The sequence below is a fragment of the Bombyx mori genome, chromosome 1 (assembly GCF_030269925.1).
Source record: "Bombyx mori chromosome 1, ASM3026992v2".
Taxonomy (NCBI): Eukaryota; Metazoa; Arthropoda; class Insecta; order Lepidoptera; family Bombycidae; genus Bombyx; species Bombyx mori.
In genome coordinates, this window is record NC_085107.1 from 4,800,803 (window position 1) to 4,823,582 (window position 22,780).

The 22,780-nt window shown below is 34.7% G+C and overlaps 1 protein-coding gene across 2 annotated transcripts; it reads right to left on the reverse strand.

Annotated features, from left to right (window-relative positions):
• Positions 1-1,260: 1,260 nt before the first annotated feature.
• Positions 1,261-22,324, reverse strand: LOC101739198 (ras-related and estrogen-regulated growth inhibitor). 2 transcript variants are annotated; one of them, XM_004932790.5, is made up of 5 exons: positions 21,643-22,324; positions 5,437-5,493; positions 5,257-5,330; positions 4,267-4,443; positions 1,261-3,552 (listed from the first exon to the last, which is right to left on the reverse strand). In XM_004932790.5, the coding sequence occupies exons 1-5, from the start codon at positions 21,728-21,730 to the stop codon at positions 3,319-3,321; spliced, it is 630 nt and encodes a 209-aa protein (XP_004932847.1). In that variant the 5' UTR covers positions 21,731-22,324; the 3' UTR covers positions 1,261-3,318. The 2 variants fall into 2 exon arrangements, with proteins under 2 accessions (XP_004932847.1, XP_062524242.1); XM_062668258.1 differs by lacking the exon at positions 21,643-22,324 and adding an exon at positions 16,936-17,094.
• Positions 22,325-22,780: the final 456 nt, after the last annotated feature.

The following is a 22,780-nucleotide window of genomic DNA, read 5'->3' on the forward strand; positions in this document are numbered from 1 at the left end:
TCACATTTAAAGATGATTTAATACATTTTAAAGTAAATATAATACATTTCGTTTTCTTACTATTCAATAATAGGTTATTGATACGGAACCAATGAACCACACACGAAATCGCATCATTCACTTCGTCATAGACTTGTAATTGTCGTTTAATTTTAAATAATAAAGATGTATCATCTGCGAATAATACGACCTCGTGTCGGGACTCAATAAAATTTATATTATTTATAAATTATAAATTAATATTATTTTAATATTATTTATAAAATTAATCTATAGAAATTAAATTTAACTAAATTTCATGGTGACACTGAAATATTGAGTTCTGAACTAAAACTGCAGTACAGTTGCATTCATGACCGGTGAATTTCCGGTGAACATTAAATTTTTTAGTGCATTGACATATCTGTCTAACGAGACTTGAACAGAAATCTGGCCGCTAACTAACAGCTTGAGTCCACGAGCGAGGGTAGCCCGTCACACCGTCAGTGGTGAATTTACACTAGGGGCAGTCGGGGTAAGTGCCCAGGGCGGCAATTTTTTTAGGGCAGCAATATTTTGAAAGTTATTTTTTTTCTTATCAAGATTGCTCTATGTAAATAATTAATTCTATAATTAATAATTTTCTGTTTAATTGATAATTTATAATTCAAGAAATTCAATTCATCCATAATTTGTGAACTATAATTTTGGCGCTTTTGGTAAAATTAATAATCAAAACGATTTAATTAATTTATTTCCTTGGAGATTTAAAATAATAATCGATATTTTTATTTACCAGAATTAAAGAAATTAAATTTTTTTTCATGTATAATTATGAGTCAACCTTAGTGCCAAATTTATAATTGTTAAAAAAACACATATATTTATTTATGTTTTTGGAATACCTAACATATTATAATAAAGTTTCTAGTAAAATTGAAGAAGAAAATATATAAACTATAAGTAAAATTTCAGTATTGGGGGGACTTTTTTCCGTTGCCCAGAAGCAGCATTAAGTTTAAATCCGGCCCTGCACACCGTACTTAAAAACTATCCATTTTGTAATACTCCAAGCTTTGTCGCAGTCGGTCTCCCCGTTTACTAAACAACAAACAAACACGGGTAAGTATAACGGAAAACAAATTTTACTGTGGGCAGCGTTTTCGCTGTGCCCCTGTCATTGTCGAAGTCCATAAGCGACGGTAACCACACACCATCTAATGATCTATATGCTCGTACCTATGCGCACAAAGGCGACAAAGATAAAAATAAAACAACCAATTCCACTTTTAAAACAGTTTATTATTAAGTACAAAAAACACTCCGTACATATACTCATCCGACCACAATGTACGGAGCGAAGGCTTCCGAATTAGAGATCTTACTTGAATATTGATACTTTTAAAAATACAAGCACAGTGACGAATTGTAAAGATGTAAACTTCAATAATTAAAATCGAGGGTACTTAATTCCAAAAACACTCAAAAAGATTTAAAAAAATAAAATAGAAGTTACTTATGTAATAAATTTTAATCTTTAACTATCTAGAACAATTAAAAACTGTTATTTATATATCTATATATGTATATATATATCTTGAATAGGAATTCAACACACAATAATCTTGTTTCTCCCTGCTATAATCGCAATTTATTTGGGATCGGCCTGACTACTACGTATCTGTGTCAGTACGGTTTTATTAGACAAAAATGATTTTATTAAATGAAATTAATATAACAGAACAATGATTGGTTAGCATTATTACTGTGTTCGAACTGTCTGACAAAGATTATCTAATTTTAAATGCCGTGGAATTAAAAAGTTTTATATTTCAATTTGTCCATAATTCATTAAAGAAAGTGATTGGTCGAAATATAAATTGAAAATACACTATAAATAAAGAAGAGGAAACGATCATACATACCAAAACTGTGTCACCACTATATTAACTTCTACCGGTAATTCATATTAAATCGAAATAAATTCTTCATGTCAAGTCAGAGCCATGGGTACAGCCAGAATAAGAAGGGTAGGGGTTTATACCAATTGTAATGTCAGTGAATGTTTGAGGAAAATATTTTTATTGTTTGCATTAAGAAAAAAACTATGTTATAATAAATAATATTATCAAATGTAAAAAGCAACATTATAATTTATAGATACCATGTGGTTTGTCTGGTGCAAGGCCAACATTCCAGAAAAAAGAAAAAAACATATAGTAGTATTAGTGGTTCGTCTTCGTTAATTGCATTATGCTAATTTATTCTCCTTACACGACAATGTCCCAAATTTCGAAAGGTACGGTTGTTTTTGCAAATAACGTTTTGTCTTCACAGTAACTTATCTAAAAATACCAGTGATAGAAAAAAATAACATTAAAACCACGAATACAAGTATGGCCGGTGAAATGAAAATAAATACAATTTGCTAATGTGTTTTCGTCTGTAACTGTAACTGTATCTGTGTGCAAATAGAAACTAACAAATACGCGCAAGGTCAAGTGTATCCTGAGACGCAAAACTGTTTCGCTTTGAATGAGATTGCGCGTTCACTTATAATAACTTAATAAAACCAGGTAGTGCTATATAATTTAGATAATTACGAACTTACGTCTGGTTTAATATCTGACTACTCAATTATGTGCTACTTGCAAAAAAAGGTGGAAGACATCTGAAGTCGTTACCTAATATTTTATTTATCATATTGATGCCAGCTATTAAGCCCGCTATATACTATATCCAGAGTTTTAAAAAAAACAATTTGCAATTTTGTCAAAGAAAATGAAAAAATAGTTTTTAAAATTTAAGATAAATCACAGGTAATACAGAACTATCAATTTTGTAATGTTTGATTTTCATTTTTTGATCACTGGGATCACAGTGCAAGAGCATGTGCGCAAGTTCAATTCAATAGCGTAGATACTCACACTGCAAATTGTACTATTATCAACGCAACAGAAACACTTTCTAAATAATAATGTTTAATTTATTGTAAATCTACAATTTATTTATCTAAATTTAAAACAGTTACTTATAAAATTACGTGCTTTTCTGAAGTATTTGATAAAAATATTCTGTAATAATGCGAAAATTAATGCAAAAACCGATTAATTTTGAATTTTAAAGATTTTCACGCGATCACACAATATATTACTATACCATATTGTGTGATCGCTCGTGAACTTGTTATCCGAATACATTTTGACGTAAGTGAACACAATTATTCATTTACTATCACATTTATGGCCATAACAAACAAAACACAAAACCATCAAACGATCATTAAACTCTCTTATCCAGCATCATTCCTGTAAGAACCTTCTAGAACTAAATGCGGTACTAGTCTTTGGGTAAAGCGCTGTCGCTTTTGCCTCTACAATAGACTCTGCACGCTGACTTTGAACCCAGCATTCTGTCCAATAAACTGTGCTTGGCCCTTCGCCGGAGCGTGAGGACTTCACGGCAAAGCTCGTGGAACACTTCACCAACTTGATTGACTTGCTCAGCAGCAGCCACCTCTGCGAAGCTACACTCGAAATCTTTAGCTAGGATCTCCCCTTCTTCTGGACTCACCTAAAAACACATATTTTTTTATTGCCTTTGTAGGCAGACGAGCATACGGCCCGCCTGGTGGTAAGTGGTCACCGTCGTTCATTGACGTCAGCAATGCCAGGAGCAGAGCCAAGCCGCTGCCTATCATTAAGTACTCTCCGCAAGCCTCGTTTGAAGAAGGACATGTCACAGCGCTCGGAAAACACCGTGGAGGGGAGTTCATTCCAAATTTTCACATTTGTTAATACTGGGTAAATAAACTGTAGGGTTGCTGTGGTTTTCGCTAGACTATAATTTTTAAAATACCCTCAGATTCCATTAATGTTAGTTACTTAAACGGAATAACAAAGACAGCAATACAAAGCTTAATTCGGATAAACGATGCTAAAACGTACTGACCAAGTAAAAAAAAGAACTTATTTTAAGTTCCTGAAATTATAAATTATTAGCCGTACTCGCCCTCTTCGCTGGGCGTTTAAAATTAACATTATTATTTATTGTCATTATTATTAAGGAGTCCAACAGTCATATAAATATTAGCCTATCCATTAAGTACATGTATTTTAAATCAATCGGATGCATGGTTCAGAAGTTATAACGGAACATCCGTAAAAACCACTGTAGATTTATATATTAGTATACATAAGAGAGAGACAGATCAATCCGTGAATACGTCACCACAGACCGCGATCTGTATCGTTAATTCTTCGTTAGAAAGGAAATTGAACTACACACCTGCCTCAGATGTACCATATCGGCTTTATTTCCGACCAAGGTCAGAGGTATCTCCGGTTGAAGGCTCTGTTTGGCTCTCCGGACGTAGTTAAAGGACTCCCGGTCCGTGATTGAATACACCAAGAATAGACCGTCCGCCCATTGTGCTATCTCGTTCCCAGGTATTTCATTTAGACTCTGAAATTTAAGAAAGAGAAAACTTCATTTAGGTACACATACAGAAATATGATGTGTTCAAATGAATACAGTGAAAATTTAAGACATCAAATTAAATAGGAAAATAGGACATTAGGTAATTTAGTTTTCTTTATTCATATACTGAGAAGCATGCTACTGCATTAATTTATAAAAAAAATCCCTTGCCAATCCTAATCCCCTTGTCGGTGGCTCAGTAAGGTGGAAAAATCAATCGTCCTCTGTAAACCCATAAGTTGCATATACTAAAGCGAAATACGGTAGCAACTTTCCTACCGATGGACAAGATTGTTTATACTCGTAATGGTAAACACACGTCTCCCTAAACACGTCATTTCGGATCTTCCAGATCTACCATTGGTGCTTTTAGTTGCCTCAAGCACCGGTTACTATTTTTGGCGGCTTGCGACAAAGGGTCCGGCAACGGTAAATTAACCCACAGACACAGCCCACTGAGTTTCTCTCCGGATCTTCTCAGTGGGTCGCGTTTCCGATCCGGTGGTAGATTCTGCGAAATACTTACTCTGCTCTTGCTAGAGCTAGTGTTAGCAACGTCACCAGGTTAGAGCTCCGTGAGCTCACCTATTCGTTCGGTAACGCTGACTTAGCCCTATAAGGCTACCGGCATAGGTAGGATAAAAAAAAGATTTTCAGGTAGCTGAGTCGTCACAGTAATTAAGTAAATGTATTCTACAAGGCGAATTTATTAAATTCACCTACTTAAATTTTTCTCCTATCCTAAAACCGATTATTATTGACTGCAAATTATTAGCTCGATTACTTAAATTTCCTTACCTTTGGACATGTGTCTAATATTTCGAAAAGTATGGGTTCTCCGTCTAGCAACGCCTCGTGTTTGTATTTGCTGTCTAAAAATAACAACAGGTAAGTTTAATACATTGCGAAATCATGTATTCATATTACAGTATTATTGTCGCCAGCATGTCGTATAATTGAGGTTAAATCACATAATACCTTGTTGATGGTCGTATTCCCCGATGTACCGCTTCGTGAGGAAGCGAACCGTGAGCGCTATAAAAAAAGTACAAATAACTATTTAGTTTTGTTATTCATTAAAATCCCCATGTCTTCTTCTTTTTCTCCACCTTGTCCCACTAGGTGGGGTCGGCACAGCTAATATCTCTTCCATTCTCTTCTATCAGCCGTCATCTCAACACTCACTCCTCTTTCTCTCGTATCGTCATTCACACACTCCATTCACCGGTCACCGTCCTCGCCGAACCCGTCGCTTGCGACGAAGGGCTCGATGAGTAAATTAACCCATCGACACAGCTCACTGAGTTTCTCGCTGGATCTTCTCAGTGGGTGCGTTTCTCGCTGGATCTTCTCAGTGGGTCGCGTTTTCGATCTGGTGGTAGATTCTGTGAAGCATTGTTCTTGTTAGGCCCAGTATTAGCAACACTCCCGGCTTGAGCCCCATGAGGTCACCTACACGTCAAGGAGAAGCTGAAATAGCCTCTCAAGGCTATCAGCATAGGTAGGGAAAAAAACTCTATCCATGTCTTCTTCGGTCAACCTCTTCCCCCTCTACCTTGCCCTACCATTTCCATACATCTCCTAGTCACATGCATCCTCTCCCTACGTATCACATGTCCATATCACGCTAACCGTTCGCTCTTTAATTTGTTGATTACTGGGTCTACTTTCACACTTCCTCTTATTAAAATTCTCATATAATTTAATGAAATCATTCCGAATGTATCCTATACCAACACGTTATGACGCAAATACAGCCGACCAGTAAGCTAAATCGGTTCGAAAAACAATTTTTACGGTCTTCCCACTTGAGTCCCGTGGCCCACCGCTGCGTAGGAGAAATGACCAAAACGGGGCGAAAGAATAGGATAATAAGCCTACAGAGAGAATATGTATGAAAAACAGGTTACGGTATCAACCCGTAGCGGCTTAATTGTGCCCCTGACATTGTATATGTCCACTCACGATCAAGTGCATAATACGCTCTTTTCAAAGCTAATAAAAAGCTTCATGAAAAATTATATAATTTTCAAAATTCCGAACAAGACTAAAACAGTGATGGAATGTTCGGAAAACCCGAAAAAGGTAACCGGGTAAACTTTACTTTGAAATCATGTCATTAGCTGTTCCCACGTCATTTTTCTAATAATAATGTTTGTTAGTAATAAATCAATTAACAAACAGTGAACAAATGTGTTATATAACTGTAACATTTAATGTTTACTTATGAACTGTCCGAGTCGATGAATAGTTTGAAATGTATGGTCTTGGAATAATTTTATTTTTACGATCGATAGACGTATGTGTAATATTTTAGGATATTTGAATTTCCTGCTAATAAACAACAAGATCGGTACGTTTGGCGAATATATTTTGTATCTTATAACAAAACATAGCTTAAATTAAAAAATAAATACTAATTTATTATTTCAACATTCATCATTTCAACGCTCTAGCCTCTATTAGGTAACTGAACAGGCTCATGGTCCACCTAGTATGCCATGTATTTTTTTAAGATCACACTGGGCACGAGACTTTTAAGCCAAGTTACATATTTTTATTACATTATTTTCTTAAATTCTGTTATAATATGAAAAATGATACAAAGCGAAATGAGATAAAGTTGATTAATTTAATATTGTAATTAATTCTGATGGAATTAAAAGAAATAAAATAATATAGGATGAAATAAGGTCTCAGCAAAATGATAGTTATTTACTAAAGCTTTTTCAATCCACATTTTGGAGAACCCAAGACGCTGTGTCCAGCGGCTTTGTTTCATTTTTCTACATTTGTGCAGTTTCACAGATACCAAACATATAATAAAAACCCACCATTATTATATACTTAAACCTGATGAGACATAAAATTAATAATATAAAACAATTCACCAAACTGTATTGTTATCCATGCTAACATATATCTCTTAATAAAATGCCGCCACAGATAATAAAATGACTCTCGAGACGATGATGATGATGATGATGAGAAAATGATATGTGTCAATATCAATTGCTCTTTGTATTATAGTAAAGATTTCTTTCCCATTCATATCGGAACGCATGAATATAAATAGTAAGGTAGCCGTTATTCCAATGCAAAAGGGACCCTATAACACTTTCCTTTTTTTTGTGATTGAAGGATTACTGGTGGCCCAGAGGCCTGACCTTTCCAGTTTAACCAGGAGGGGTGGGATTTGCTAACAGCAACCCGAGCGCTTCCGAAGGAAACCTAACAACTCAAGAGCAATTGATTCGCGAATGAATCTCCTACCGGATCGGAATCGCGACCCGCTGAGAAGATCCGGCGAGAAACTCAGCGAGCTGATGCATCAGGCGGGGGCGGTAGGTATACGATCCCTTGACCCAGATCTGTCAGAATATGAATCCCCCTTCGGGTCTTCTCAGGAGTAGAGATTATTGATATATTTGACACCGATGGTTAAGTTTATTTTGAAATTTCCAGAAGTTTAACGTATGAAGTCGAAAATTGAATCAACGATTTGAATTTGGATACGTGTAGGCGAATGTCGGTCTCTGCTACTACTACTACAATTGTTCGATAATAGTTTGAAATATGCACTTCTTAAAGTTACATATGTGTTTGAAAACCACAATATCGTTTTAATTGATCCTGATGACGCAAGATCACATTTTACTCATTTCCCAAAACTGTAAACGCTAACTCTCACATTCAGCATTTGAAGTAATACTATTTACGGATCACGAAACGAAAGCTACTAAGATTACCTATTCGATCGTAGAGAATGCGAATAACGTAAACATCCTACTCAGTCATATGATTTATTGAAAGTAATCGAACTCTGACGCTTCGTAAGTCACGTTTGTTTTGCATATAAAGTTACTAATGCACTGTTTCCGATTATACTGCGCTTGGGAGAGGAAGTACTTGCCCGGAAGTTTAGGAATATGAGTAGCTTGTGTTTTATTTTGTACAAAATTTACAGAAACCGCTATGCGTATGAGTTCATGTTAAAACTTTGTAATTGCTAGTATGTGTAATTATATTTGTTTTTAAAAGGATTATTATCTTAACTTATTGCGTGAATTTATTACACGAAAAATCTGAGGATTGATTGGTAAAATGATCGCTATATTCAAATCGATTGATATGTCTGTACCCAAGTACAAAGGTACTAGTAACTAATATGTACTTGTAAAGTCCTTGCGCATCGAATACGAAGTACTTCTACTATGAGTATTCATATAAAACAAAAATAGTCATTTCTAACAAAATAAAAAGAAATATTCAAATTGACTAGTTAAACACTATTTTATAAATTTTGCGGCAGGCGTGTATATGACTACAGCAAAAGATCGCGATTATAGAGCTTTTATATGCTCCGTATATGTCCGGGTATATTTTATGTTTTGTAAATATGCCGCGAATACAGAAACCGTAAATATGCAATGTTAATTTACATAATATATGGGCTAAAATAGAGGATACGTTCCTAGATAACAAAATAAAATACAAGTACATATATAAGTATAATAATAATAAGTAATAAGTATAAGAAAATTAATTTAATTGCAGTTTTTGACCATAATGATTAAGGACGACACGTTTACAAAGGTTATTCGGTTGGATAGGTACCTACATATTAGAACCCTTCTTATCAATGTGTATATACCGATTAGATTCGCGAATAAAGAAATCTTTAGGTGCGAATATAATATGGACATTTTGTTAACCCGCGAATAGTAAAAATGCGGCTGAAGGAAGAGTGAATAAGGAGCTTTTACTGTACTTATTATACAAATACGAACAAACAAACGTACGAACAACGATTTCGAAATTCAGTATTGTTTTTTCCGCGTCTATGGTATTGTATACTATACCTATGGACTACGGTAATTATATAAGACTAGATAAGCCCATGTTGCTCAATTTTCACCTAAAACGACTGACGTAATGAACTTATTGTTATACTAAAAGAATACACAGACATAACGTGTCCCACTACGCAAGAATATAAGCTTATCGTATTTCCTTTCATTAGTTCATTACGAAAATCGTTAATGGGTATGCATTCATTGAAACATATGGTAGCCGGGTCACCGTCGATCGATCTACGGAATAATCGTTTTTCTTTTCTACCTAATCACTGGTAGCCTTCAGGTGCTTTTCCAAGTTCTCTGAGCTGGTAGACCGGCGCTCACGTGGGTCGACCTTCGAGCAAATAATCACATATGAGAGTATAGATGTATTAATTAAATATACAAAACGAACGCTTCTCTTATATTAAGTTTCGACAGTAAGTACGTTTGTTTATGAAATACTAGCGACCCGCCCTCGCTTCGCTTCGGAAACATTAAAACACACATGAAACCAAAAAAAACAAAAAATTTTTTTTTAAAAAAGTAGCCTATGTTCATCAGGGACAATGTCGGCTTCTAATGGAAAAAGAATTTTTCAAATCGGTCCAGTAGTTTCGGAGCCTATTCGAAACAAACAAACAAACAAATCTTTCCTCTTTATAATATTAGTATAGAAGTATAGAAATTACATCACCATGTACCTATCGAAGTTTACAAGTCACGACGTTTGTAAAGGCAAGCCATTATTCAAATGCCAGTTACAAGTTTGACATTGACTTCGGGGCTGCCGATCTATGACGTCACACTTCGATCCTCCTTTCCGACGCAGCCGTATAACTATCCCACTATCGCCACTATGCCAATAAAAATGTATTATTTTAGTGAAGTCGTAATTCTGCACATTTTTATTTTTGTTATATCGTCAATCATAGGCCGGCTCATTTTTGCTATACCATGATAAAATGAAACGGACATTATAAAATGAATTATTTACATCGTGTCGTTTACGAGCATTTACAACTATTACATTAGTAGCTTCGTGTATAAGATTAGTTACTTGTGTCATCTGAGATGATAGAGTGAGAGATGTGTAATGACAATAAATAGGTATGTAGTTACTTACGAATGAATACTTTTGGTGAATTACAATGTTTATGTTTATAAGTGGTTGACATTACTGTATTACCCACTATACTCATATCAAGCAATGCAACTTTGCTTATGTTCATACCGCAGGCAGGTATAATTTTTCAAAGGAAATACAAAAGTGCGTTCGCGCCTTTAAACAATACTATCGAGACAGTTTGTATTTTTATCAATTAATCCATTTACCCACTTTCATCCCATCTTCCTTATGGTCAGCCCTGGTAACTTTTCTCGCAAGCTCCAACAATCTGTTTCATATTATCATTAAATCAATATGCTAACTGTGTAATTTTACTTCATTTACACTTCATTGCGCACAACAAAAGTGTATAAGACACACTTCGATGCTTAATTAATATTTTCGAAATAAAATCCTGTGCGTCAACCCTAAACTTTGTTTCCACGGAACATGTAAAATCTCGTAAAAGATTAATAGTTGCGGCGTAATTTATAGCGTACTCTACTGGCCGTGATATATTGTAAAAACCGTAATGACAGATTTCATCAAGGCTGATGCGTAACTCGGGTACTGGATATCTTAAAATAAATCATTTCAATTCGTTTTCTGTATTAATGTTTCAACACCGCTATGACCGTTAAATTATTAACTGTGATATTGAAATTTATCAACTTATTTTAGCTCTTCACATATAACAACGCACCTATGATAGATTCAACAATTTTCATTTATTTCGTATCCAAAAAATTTAAACATTGAAAATTTACAATTGATATAGAATGTTTATACTAATAATTACTAACTTGTTTAATAATTGTATTGTTAGTATAATAACTCTATTGTATTATTGTACTGTTTATTAAACTCTAAAGCTTAGTAAGGAATATAAAATATATCGTACGTGCTTTCAAAAACGGGCTGAAATCGGATTGTTTAGTTCTGAGAAGTGACAACTTTGAAATGGTTCGGATTAAGAGACGCTCTATCCCTTTTCCGCAACGTATTGGTTAATACAGAATTAAAATTGTAAATGATGACGTCAGTGTACAAAAGTTTGCGCTCTTGTTCTAATATTAATTTAAGATGGTCAAATGTCCACTTTTAAATTATATTTTCGATAATCTCGTTTATTTGTTGCTTTATTGTAAGCCAAAAGGTATTTTATTTCTGACAAAAAATTATCTAATTTCAGAAATAAGTTAAAATGATTAATCGTCATGTTGAGTGTTTCAGATTATCCTAGGAATAAAATTTTAATCACAAATGACGATGTGACTCGATTTCCGCTGAGTAGGTACTGTGTCGGTTAAGTAACCACGCATCATTTATGTACATGTTTTCCTTAATTAGATTCACCGAATCATACAGTAACTACACGTTTTTGAATTTCTTTTTTCACTGTCTGACATAAGATTTTTTATTATTATGTCACTTCACGAATATCTTCTTACTCTGACGCCAGTTCAAATTAATCTCCGTCCAATATGTTCGTCATTTCTACATATTTGCGTATCAGACCGATGGACCTTTATTCAAAATTTCCCAAATCTTGATGTTGGAAAAAATACCGTCCGATCATTATCGGGGGATGACCGCACCGTGTCTTTGATTATTTGAATTGCAGCCGCAGCGCTGGTGACACTGCGGAACTCATTCAAGATTCCATCTTTAAATTTTTGTCTAGTTTCCGTCGTGATAAAAACCAATGTTAAAATAAAATAAAATTTAAATTTCAAACCAAACCTCAGTGACTAATTTTAAATTAAAATTTGGAATAATGAAACGGAAGTCAGAAGTGGAGTTCAAATTCGTATTGAGATTAATAATTGCACGGGAAATATAAGCAAACATCTTACTCGAAGCGAATTTGTAATATGCAAGAGTTAAACACGTTTGCAATGAATAAAATAACAATAATTTACAAAATATGTACGCATTCATTCAAAATATGTTAAATTAAATGTTGTTGGCGCCAACGCAACAAAACGAATGATGGATATAGTTAATATAGAGTCAAGGTTTAACTTTTGGGTTAGTCATAGGTGTTTCGTAATTTTAGATCTACTTGATCAGGATATGGTGCTTGTTTAATTGACAAGTCTTAATTAATAATAAGCTAACTGAAATAACAATTTTACAATTCGAAAAGTTTTCTTGTTTATCGCGAATTTCCTGAGAAATACTTCGTTGCTCGGTAAACGACTATACCTACTTGATATCAAATGCGCATTGATTTTTCTAGTGCAAATGGATTATGTTCTATTTAATTTAAAATTTACTTGCTTAACAATATCAATTTACCTACATACTCCTTCGAATGCATTCAAAAACTCGGACAGCTTAAATTTCCTTCGTTAGTAATATTAAGATACTTTAATTACGAAATTAATGTTCATTATTCAATTTGTCTCGAATAGAAATAGTTTGTATGAAAACCACCACATAAACACGATGGTCAGTGACATAAATTTCATTGATCATCCTATTAACGGCTTTCTATTTATGTTTTATTTTGTGGGGTATTTATATTTCGAATCAAGTGCCAAGAAATTGAAAATTTATATTTAATCTTGCACGTGTAATTATTTGGAGTGAGAGTAAAATACCTAATTGCTCACCGAATGCCGAATTACGATTCTACGATTGAAACATATTTATAGTAAACTAGTGGTCCCGCAGTAGTCGAAATTCGACTATAATTAATTGGAATTGTAAGTTTGTACACTATTATGATTGTATTTTATACTTCTATTATCACAAATTTCGCCAAGACTTACACTTTATAAAATATTAACAAAGGCAAACAATATTTAATTTATTCTCAATTTGACAACAGACGTCAAGAACAAAAGTTTGACAATAAATAGTATGCATGGGTGTATGCGTCAAAACATGGTATGTAGTGTGTGTAATGTTTTCTTTATTGATTTCATATATCTTTTATGCATTATTTAATAAAAATATTAGCATTGTGCACTTCTTTTCTATATTCTCTGTAAGTGTGGAAAATTTCATACTCCTCCGTCTGCGCAATTTTTGTAAAAAGGGATACAAAGTTTTTGCTTCACGTATTAATATATAGATACGTATTTATATATAGTATTTTTTTTAAAATTATTCTTATAAAAAAAGATTATGACTGAGATTCTTCAGTAAAATCTATACAATTAAAATTGTAAGCAAGAAAATCGATTGACAAGCACGAGAGAGAAAAAAGTATTGAAATGTTTTATTTTAGTCCACTTATACTCGTATATGTACAATAGTTTAGTCAACCGTATTCCGAAATGAAATAGTCATGAGAAATCATTTATTTGAATATTTTTTTTATTGCCTTTGTAGGCAGACGAGCATACGGCCCACCTGATGGTGAGTGGTTACCGTCGCACATGGACTTCAGCAATGCCAAGGGCAGAGCCAAGCCGCTGCCTACCGCTTAATACTCTTCACAAGCCTCGTTTGAAGAAGGACATGTCATAGCGCTCGGGAAACACCGTGGAGGGGAGCTCATTCCATAGCCGGATGGTACGTGGCAAAAAAGATCTCTGGAAACGCACTGTGGATGACCGCAGTGGCTCCAGGTAGTATGGATGAACTCTACTCCGGTGGCGGGCGGTGCGATAGTAAAAACGAGACGTTGGTATCATCTCGAACAATTCCTCAGAGCACTCCCCATGGAACATGCGGTACAAAATACAGAGGGAACCGAAGTCCCTCCGCAGACCCAGAGGCTCCAAACAATCCATGAGAATGGGAGAATGGGAGAATGGGAATATACGTACTATATGACTAAAATATACATAGCACAAAAAAAACAATTACTTGAAAGTAGCGTTTGGCATACCTAATACATATTATTCAGAAATTGTGGACACCTACGAGTCAATCTGATGTGGCAATTCAGGCCGCCAAGCAAGAGGGCGATGGAGGGTCCGTGATCACAGTACAAAAGGAATTCTTGTCGTTATCTTAATTATCTCAAAAAAACATAACGTATTGTCGTTAGTAAGAACAGTTAGTAAAAAAAATATCTGATAGGTACGTGCACTTTTTGGAGTTTTATACATTTTCACATCGGTGCTTAATACTTCAACGGCTAAACTAAACTAACAACTAAAAAAATATTACTCTGACTTAGGTAAAATCGTAATAAAACCCACTGTCGTTGAAAGTGTTCTTATTAACGTCTTTAAGTGCCTTCCTTACATTTATATAAAGGGGTGTTTATGATCGCTCTGGAAAATGAAGAAGATGATAATTCGACGCTTGAAAGGCAAACGTGACTAAGCGACAATAACTGCTTTATACATAAATGATAGGCAATAACCATATTCGATGCTCAAAAAAAATTAAATTTCTAGGTCTATTAAAATAATTTCAATCCTACAGCTAGATTCGTTAAAATAGAATTTTTGTCAGGTATTTCAACTTTAAATTAGTCTACTGTAAAGTTCACGCATTGTCGCTTAGTCACGTTTGCCTTTCAAGCGTCGATATGTAATAAGACATAACAAGGAAAAAAACACACTTTATAATATAATTACCTAAGGTTTCTTACGTCGCACGTAATATACATAATTTCAGTTGGCTGACGCGTGTGAACTACGGTTTTGAGAGACATCCTTCTGCTGTCTATGCTTTAAATAACCGGTTCACAAATTTTATATTTACTAAATCTAAAAGTACATATTCGTGATTAAAGAAAACATTATTTATTTTTCGCTTTCGACAAGCGTAAAAGTATTGTCAGTTAAACTTCGGTATAATCATGGATGACATATGATAGGAAGAAATTGTCATTTCACTTTCAGTCTTAGTCGACAGAGCACCAGGCTTATGTTTGTTTCACCTTAATAACCTCGTTAGAAACAGCGAAAGGATGGCTTATTTCTTTCTAAATATCGTATGTTTTCGCAACACGTTTCCGAGATAAAACAAAACGTCTTGATGTACCCCAGCTCAGAAACCGAAAAGAATTGTAAATAAATTTATCTGTTGAAAATTAAACATTTAACTGTAAATGATCTATTCTGGGCGTCTATCTGATATCTCAATATTGAAATAAACAGAAAATAAATTGATGGGTACATAATAGTAGTTATAGTTCAGAAGATGAAAAGATAGAAAAAAAAAGACATCATCACTTATTTATGTAGGTTAATTAACTGGTAATGCTTAGTAAAATCCGTCTTAGATGTTTTTTATATTACACACGGAAGTGTAAAACAGCGTGGGCTTTTATTAGGACGTTCAAGAAAATATTTTGAATATTTCAGTGATGATCGTAATGGGCGAATTTCATTGTTCGTATTTTTTAACTAATTTCGTGGATGAATGCATTATATTTAATAACTAAAATGTAGTTAATAATACATAGTATCCGTGTATTCGAATACAACATACAACGAGACGCTATGATTTACTATAACTTTTTTTATTTTTTTTTATTGCTTAGATGTGTGGACGAGCTCACAGCCCACCTGGTGTTAAGTGGTTACTGGAGCCCATAGACATCTACAGCGTAAATGCGCCACACACCTTGAGATATAAGTTCTAAGATCTCAGTATAGTTACAACGGCTGCCCCACCCTTCAAACCGAAACGCATTATTGCTTCACGGCAGAAATAGGCGGGGCGGTGGTACCTACCCGTGCGGACTCACAAGAGGTCCTACTACCAGTAATAACTGACTTCATGACAACGATAATAGGCAATGTTACTGAAATTCCATAGTAAAACTGTAATTACACAGTGAACGATTATTTCGGATAACCGAACCCAACTTTGTATTCGTAATTCGTCTCCACTAAACGATCGAAGTCTTGGAGGTACCCCCGAATGTTTCCGGACAAAAATAGCCAGTTTTCGCAATTCCGATAATTCAGTCAACAATGTTACCGATGCGTACAATCTACATATGGTACGTATACATATGTAGGTCAATGGCTAAGAATTCCACAATCCACGTATTTAGTACGTAAATATATATAAACAACGTAGCTACGTGTTGTATACAATTTATTGTATTTAATATTCCAAACATATGTATGTATTTACGTAAGCCGATTAGTATTGCTTGTTTCTATGTAATGTAATGTTTTATTAATAGGCTTGAATATAACTCAACCTCATTCCCAGACTAATCATCATGAAATATTGATTTGTTTTCAATCGCAAATCGGTTGTTATTTATTATAAACTGAGGAATTCCCTATAATAAAATGATTATCATTATATTATTATACTGAATTCAAAAATATTTAAGTCAATAAACTCGTTTAAAAGACTACTCTTGAGTACATGATAAAAAAATACATTATGTTACATTGCATACGTTTCGTGTTTCATAAATTTTAATACAAATTATAAACGTAAATGGAAATGAGGCTTGAATTCATAAGCTTAACCAAAATAAGAAAGTATCCTCAACCAATAAAGTAACTAGGTATTATTCAAATGTCATTGACTCATTATGACGTACATACTACATACGTATGCAGATTTGCTATTTCAAAATTGCATGATACATACATATTTTCAACATCCAATTATTAAATTTAATGTTCGATCGTAATTCGCAGAAATTCTAATATATTTATTGACACCTCAATACTTAAATTCATTTATCGACACATTTTCTTCATTGTTATTGGTATTAAAAAAATAAACTACATACATCAAAATTATTTTAATAGATACCTAACCTTTCAGTAGCTATTAGACAAAAAAAAAATCGGCTGACAAACGGAGGATATAAGGGCGCTTAGCTGTTTTGTCTTTGGCTATTTAAATACAGATGTGAGTTAGAATTTAAAACAAACGAAATGGGATCAACCTTGAGTATATTTTCACCTCGTTGAGTGGAAAATGTAATATAGTTTTATGAACGCGTATAGTGAGTTTGTAAAAAAAAAAACATAGTTAAAACTACTTAAACGTTATTACATTTCCGATTATTGACTCGTAAGATTCGCGAATACCGAATAATATACTATATAAATAATGATGATTTTTTCAGATAATTTTAACGCTATGCACTGATTAATTCCTGCAATTTCAGTCACATTATAAATACCGACCATAATACGTTTATACAATTATTTTTTTCTCGATGTGTACGTCATTGAGACCGAAATAATGATGGGGGTTTAAAATTAAACTGGCGCGTACCCAAGTCACAATGCAGGGGGCTGTAAATCGCATGCTAAGCAGCGACCCTGTTATTTTTGACAGTACCTACTACTTATATAATTTTAATAACAAGAATTATCTATATATATTAATAAGTTAAGCAAAAACTTTGTACCCCTTTACATTAAAAGAATAAAAAATACATTACACACACTAACATGTATTTAAAACACACACGATTGCATATTGCAAATTTATTCATAGTAAAACTTTTCTTATTGCTTATAGTCTATGGTCAAATTGAGAATAGATTAAATATCGTTTATCTTTATTAATATTTGTCTATAGTACATATAGACTTGGCGAAATCTGTGATTATAGAAGTATATTAATAGTCTTTGACAATAGAATCATAATAGTGTACAAAGTTATAATTTCAATTAATTATAGTCGAATTTCGACTACCGGGGAACCACTAGTAAAAAGAAAATTGATATGTTGACAAACTGACTTCAATTTATTTATGTGTTTATACTATCATTGGCAGAGTTGACCATGCCCGAATAGAAATGGTCCTGGAACGAAAAAACTAGATGACTTGCCATTATTAAAATTAATTGTTAGGGTTCAAATATAGTGTCGGTTTTATAACAAAAATCTTGAAAACAATTGAGTCAGAACCAAAGTCAAGGACACAGCCCTGCCATCAATGGTGAAGAGCTTTTTTCGAACCACGATTAAAGCAAATATTTTAGCCCTGCAGAGATTTATTAAAAGGACAATGTATGAACGCGAAGGTTCCTGGTAGTTACAGATAGATCCAGGGCTTCTTCTATGTTTGGGTTTAGTCGATAGTCGGTTCTGCGGGGCAAGTGCTTCGCGCGCCTTTTTCAAGGCGTAGTCTCCTGTGAGAAATTGGGGGAGGTGAAGGACCTCGGCCCTTCTCTTCTCCCCTTCTTCCTGTCAGGAGGCGACGGAGTCCGACGTAACCCGGTCCGTTACCCCCCTCGACTGGGTATCCGTAAATGGATTCCCCAGCGTTAAAAAAAGGGCTTCCTCTGTTTTGGTGCGGCTTAGTGTATAAAATATAAACGTTAGGATCACCTCAAATAACTCCTCCGAGCATCCGTAAATTTAAATAATAATTCGAATCATGTACCCAAATATTAAAAACCGTTAGTTAAAATCTACCAGTTTATTGTCTAATATTGTCATAAGTACGAGTATAACTATAAATATATGTTCTAGCTAGTTTTCGTATTGCATACCTAATAACGTTTCCAAATCCGTCCCTTGAGTTAATTATTTACGGTAAGGCTGTTTATACGGTTTGTTGAGTAAATTCTCTTCTGCACTAATTGCCGATGTAAATAACACATTTCCAAGGATTTTTTAATACGTGCTAATTTGAATTAAGAGTTGTATTTTCTTAAATGTTCTAGAACGAAGTAGATTGGTGTTCGTTAAGTAAATGAGTCAATGCCGGGGAAATATGAGCTGAACTGTCTGAAACAAGGTGTGTCTGATAAGACACCATTCAGGTAACGCATTCACTGCACAGTCGGTGTAATACGAGAAGAAATGAACTTGTCACTATATTATAGCCTGCAGTTATAGCAGGTAGGAACACGTTTGTGTTATGCTGAGTAAAACAGATCCCTTTTATAAGTAATTGATGTATATCGCATTATCATGCGTTGGTTGTTGGGACTTGGCTGATATTGGGCTGTCGTGCAGATGTTGGTAATCGGACAGTCCTCGTCTGTAAGTTTTGAAAACGTCACGTGGTCTCAACGATAAGAGGCCCGCTGCATTCGTATCTAGCGATGCAACGGTGCCAGTATTCGAATCTCGCAGACAGGTACCAATTTTTCTGATGAAATACATATTTAACTAATGTTCACGAATCCACGATTTCCACGGTGAAGGAATAACATCGTGTAATAAAAATCCAACCCGCAAAAATTCGTATTTGTAATTAATTCCTGGTGGTAGGGCGTTTTCGGAGCCGGCACGTGTAGGTACCACTACCACATCATCCAGTGACCATTAAACACCAGGTGGGTCATGACCTTATCCATTCACGATGATAGAACGATGGATATTTGGATATTCTTGTGACTGTGGTATCTTTATAAGCAGCCAGTTATATAAGTATATTAATTTGGCCAATGCTACGATAACGAAATAGTTATTATATACCCGAAGAAAACCTACACCAGTCGTCGGTCTATTTCACTATCAGCCTATAATCACATCTAATTTATTCTAATTTATTCATTCTTCTATTTCTGAGTTCCAAATAGCAGTCTTTTTTTTTTAATTAAAAAGATTATCGCCTGTGATGGGTGCTCGACCAATTCGTTGGGACGTCGTTTAGACGTCATTAAGTGTTCTTCATCTAAGGGATGCCACTTGTTTCATGACCTTGTTCGTGCCAATTGTTGATGTATTCGGTGCTTTATATGATCCAATGATATTGTATAACTATAATGACCAAAGAGACATTATATTAACAAATATGTAGTGATTGATCTGCTGATAAGATTCTAATAGTGTAATATTTTTGTGGCTCTCTCTCTTTATCTCTCTTCCTAGTAATTTATTCCACGTTGCGGTAAGGACCGCTTTGTTTATTATACTCCTCCACTTCATATTTAACTGTACCGGAGCATCTTCATTTCAGCTCTTCCAGTGGCTCTGAAAAAGCCTAATCCCGGCCCAAACCGTATTCTTCTTTAAGTAGGTACTACCTAACAGTTTTCTCTATACGTTTTACGAACATCTAATTATTTTAAAGCCTTTTTTAACTTTCTCCGAGTTTACGTTACACGTATGTATTCCTTAAAATATGCCTATTTTCTTTGAAATTTAATCAACCGTGAACTTTTTATATTAACAAATCTATTGCTACCTCTGCCCAAAGAGTTCGTTATTTAAATTCTTTGATTTAAAACAAAACTGTTTGAAAAAATATTTGCTTTTCAATATACCATTTTAGTTTAGAAAATGTCGTTTCCTTTCTGTTCACATTTTATAGGACACATATTAATAAGTCTTTTAGAGTATATTTATATTCGCTATTAGTAAAAATATGGGTTACATTTAAAAATGTAAGCCGTATCCTACGCCAGTCAACGTAAATACATTATTTTTATATTTTATTATGCGTAAGGTGTATCTACACAAATATACATATTGAAATACCAATCAAAAGAAAATTCCAAATGCATTTTTCATACAAATAAAGCATTCAATCGCGTAGCTCGCAAAGCTTCCTAGTATTTCAACACAACGCAACGAGCAAATTTTCTGAAACAGTAAAATTATAAAACGTTAAAACTTATTCTGTACGTAATAATGATAATGCATTCTCCTTAGCGATCCAAAGGTTCCTGTATTCAAATCATCACATAAACATTTCAATAACCTATAAGAAAATGGTAAATAGAATATCCAAATTTCGATTTTCACTCTAATCATTAACAGATGCTTTTTAATTTATTACTTGCGTGTTTACGACGCAGTATTGTGTATCAACTGCGATTATTGGCGGGAGCAACGCGGCCAACTGAACTTAGCCAACTCTGATCCGAACATTATTATGATTGATAATAAATTCCGCGTTTTATTGCTTATCGAATCCGTTCGTTTTATTGACGGGAAACGTTCACGATCTGAAAATATTCAAACCTTGAGACAACACTTGTACCTCATCGAATTTATTTATATAAAGGTGCTATTCTAATATCCGAAATGTCTGTCGCTTTACCGACTATGCATACGAGATTATTTTTATATTATCTAAAAACACCATGCTGTGATTCACCACGAGTCACGATCGAAATTTAGAGCATACTTAACCCTTTCCGAATTAAATAATAAAGTTGTAATCATGATTGTAATTTATATTAACGGCATAAGTACTAATTTTCTGAGTAGCACGCGGATGTGGAACATCTATTCCAAAAGGCAAACAGTCAACGTCGCTCTTGATACCGTACAAAATTGTAAATAGCTCCGATAAGACTAATCTGTAATCACTCACTAGATAAGTACCGAAGATCGCACAGACACAACGAGAGCACTGGAACTAACTACACGTACCGCTTTTGCCGACTGAGGGCGCACCGATCACCGCCACTTTCACTTCTGATAACGACGACTTCTTCCGCCTTATCCCTCTCGTGGACATTTTCTCCCGATCATGGTCCCGTAACGCGCGTCGGTCGAATGCTGCCCGTGGAACGGCCGACGTAAACACGAAACAAAGCCCCCTCACCCGCCCGCCCGTCTAAAAATATATCAAGCGACAGCTCTGACATCGGTACCGGTGTTAATGGGTCAAGATCTGGCCAAGATCAGTCTTGCAAATAGGCATGTTTACGTGGAGGCGACGGAGAGCGCGTCGCGCGACGCCACGTGCCTGTGGCTTTTGGCCAACACCAGCGCGCCACCGCGGGCGCCCACCGCTCACCACGCTCGGCCCATCGAGAGCATGTCGCGCGCCGCACTCGCTACACCCGTCGACCCTGCCCGATTCGCTTCGTCGACGTCAACGGACATCAGTTTAGACGTTTAGTTAATTCGAAACGAAATTTGAAACATTAAATGTTGGGCATTCGTCCCAATATTTAAGGCGATTTATTTTCAAAGAGGCGTCTGACGCGCCAGCACCTCGTTGCAAAATTATGATTCAAAGTTCATTATTGAATACTATAATGTTTCATTCAGTGTGACAGTTGTTCTAAAACTATAATTATTAAATAAATTTGAAGTTCCATAAATCAAACCCGTATTTCATTAAGTTTTGTGAGGATAAACGTACCTATACGATTTAGAATTTCATATTAATAGTTGAAGTTAAAATTAATGTCAAGATTCATAACAGTAAAACTATATTTAAAAATAAAAAAGTGTGTTAACTGTTATAAGCACACTTTAATAAAAGCGTTACAATGTGGCTCATCTCAACGGCTAATTATAATAGTCGGTCTCATAATGCGGATGCTGGCATTGACCACTTCACCCGCTATTAGCAACGAAAGACGACCTTTATAAATGTGTTCAGTTGTATTTCCGATCGACCTTCCGCGTGAAGTGTCAATAAAATGAATAATATCTGTCCCTCGTTTTCAGCAAAGTTATTCGTGCAATTGTAATATATCTATACTAATATATAAATCTACAATGGTTTTTACGGATGTTCCGTTATAACTATTGAACCATGCATCCCACCTTGAGA

Excerpts from the sequence above, each read along its gene's own strand:
- LOC101739198 (XM_004932790.5), bottom strand. The coding sequence starts at position 21,730 with ATGTCCACGAGAGGGATAAGGCGGAAGAAGTCGTCGTTATCAGAAGTG. Across the intron at positions 4,444-5,256 it reads TATTAGACACATGTCCAAAG|AGTCTAAATGAAATACCTGG; the intron begins GTAAGGAAATTT and ends CTTAAATTTCAG. Across the intron at positions 3,553-4,266 it reads ATATGGTACATCTGAGGCAG|GTGAGTCCAGAAGAAGGGGA; the intron begins GTGTGTAGTTCA and ends ATGTGTTTTTAG.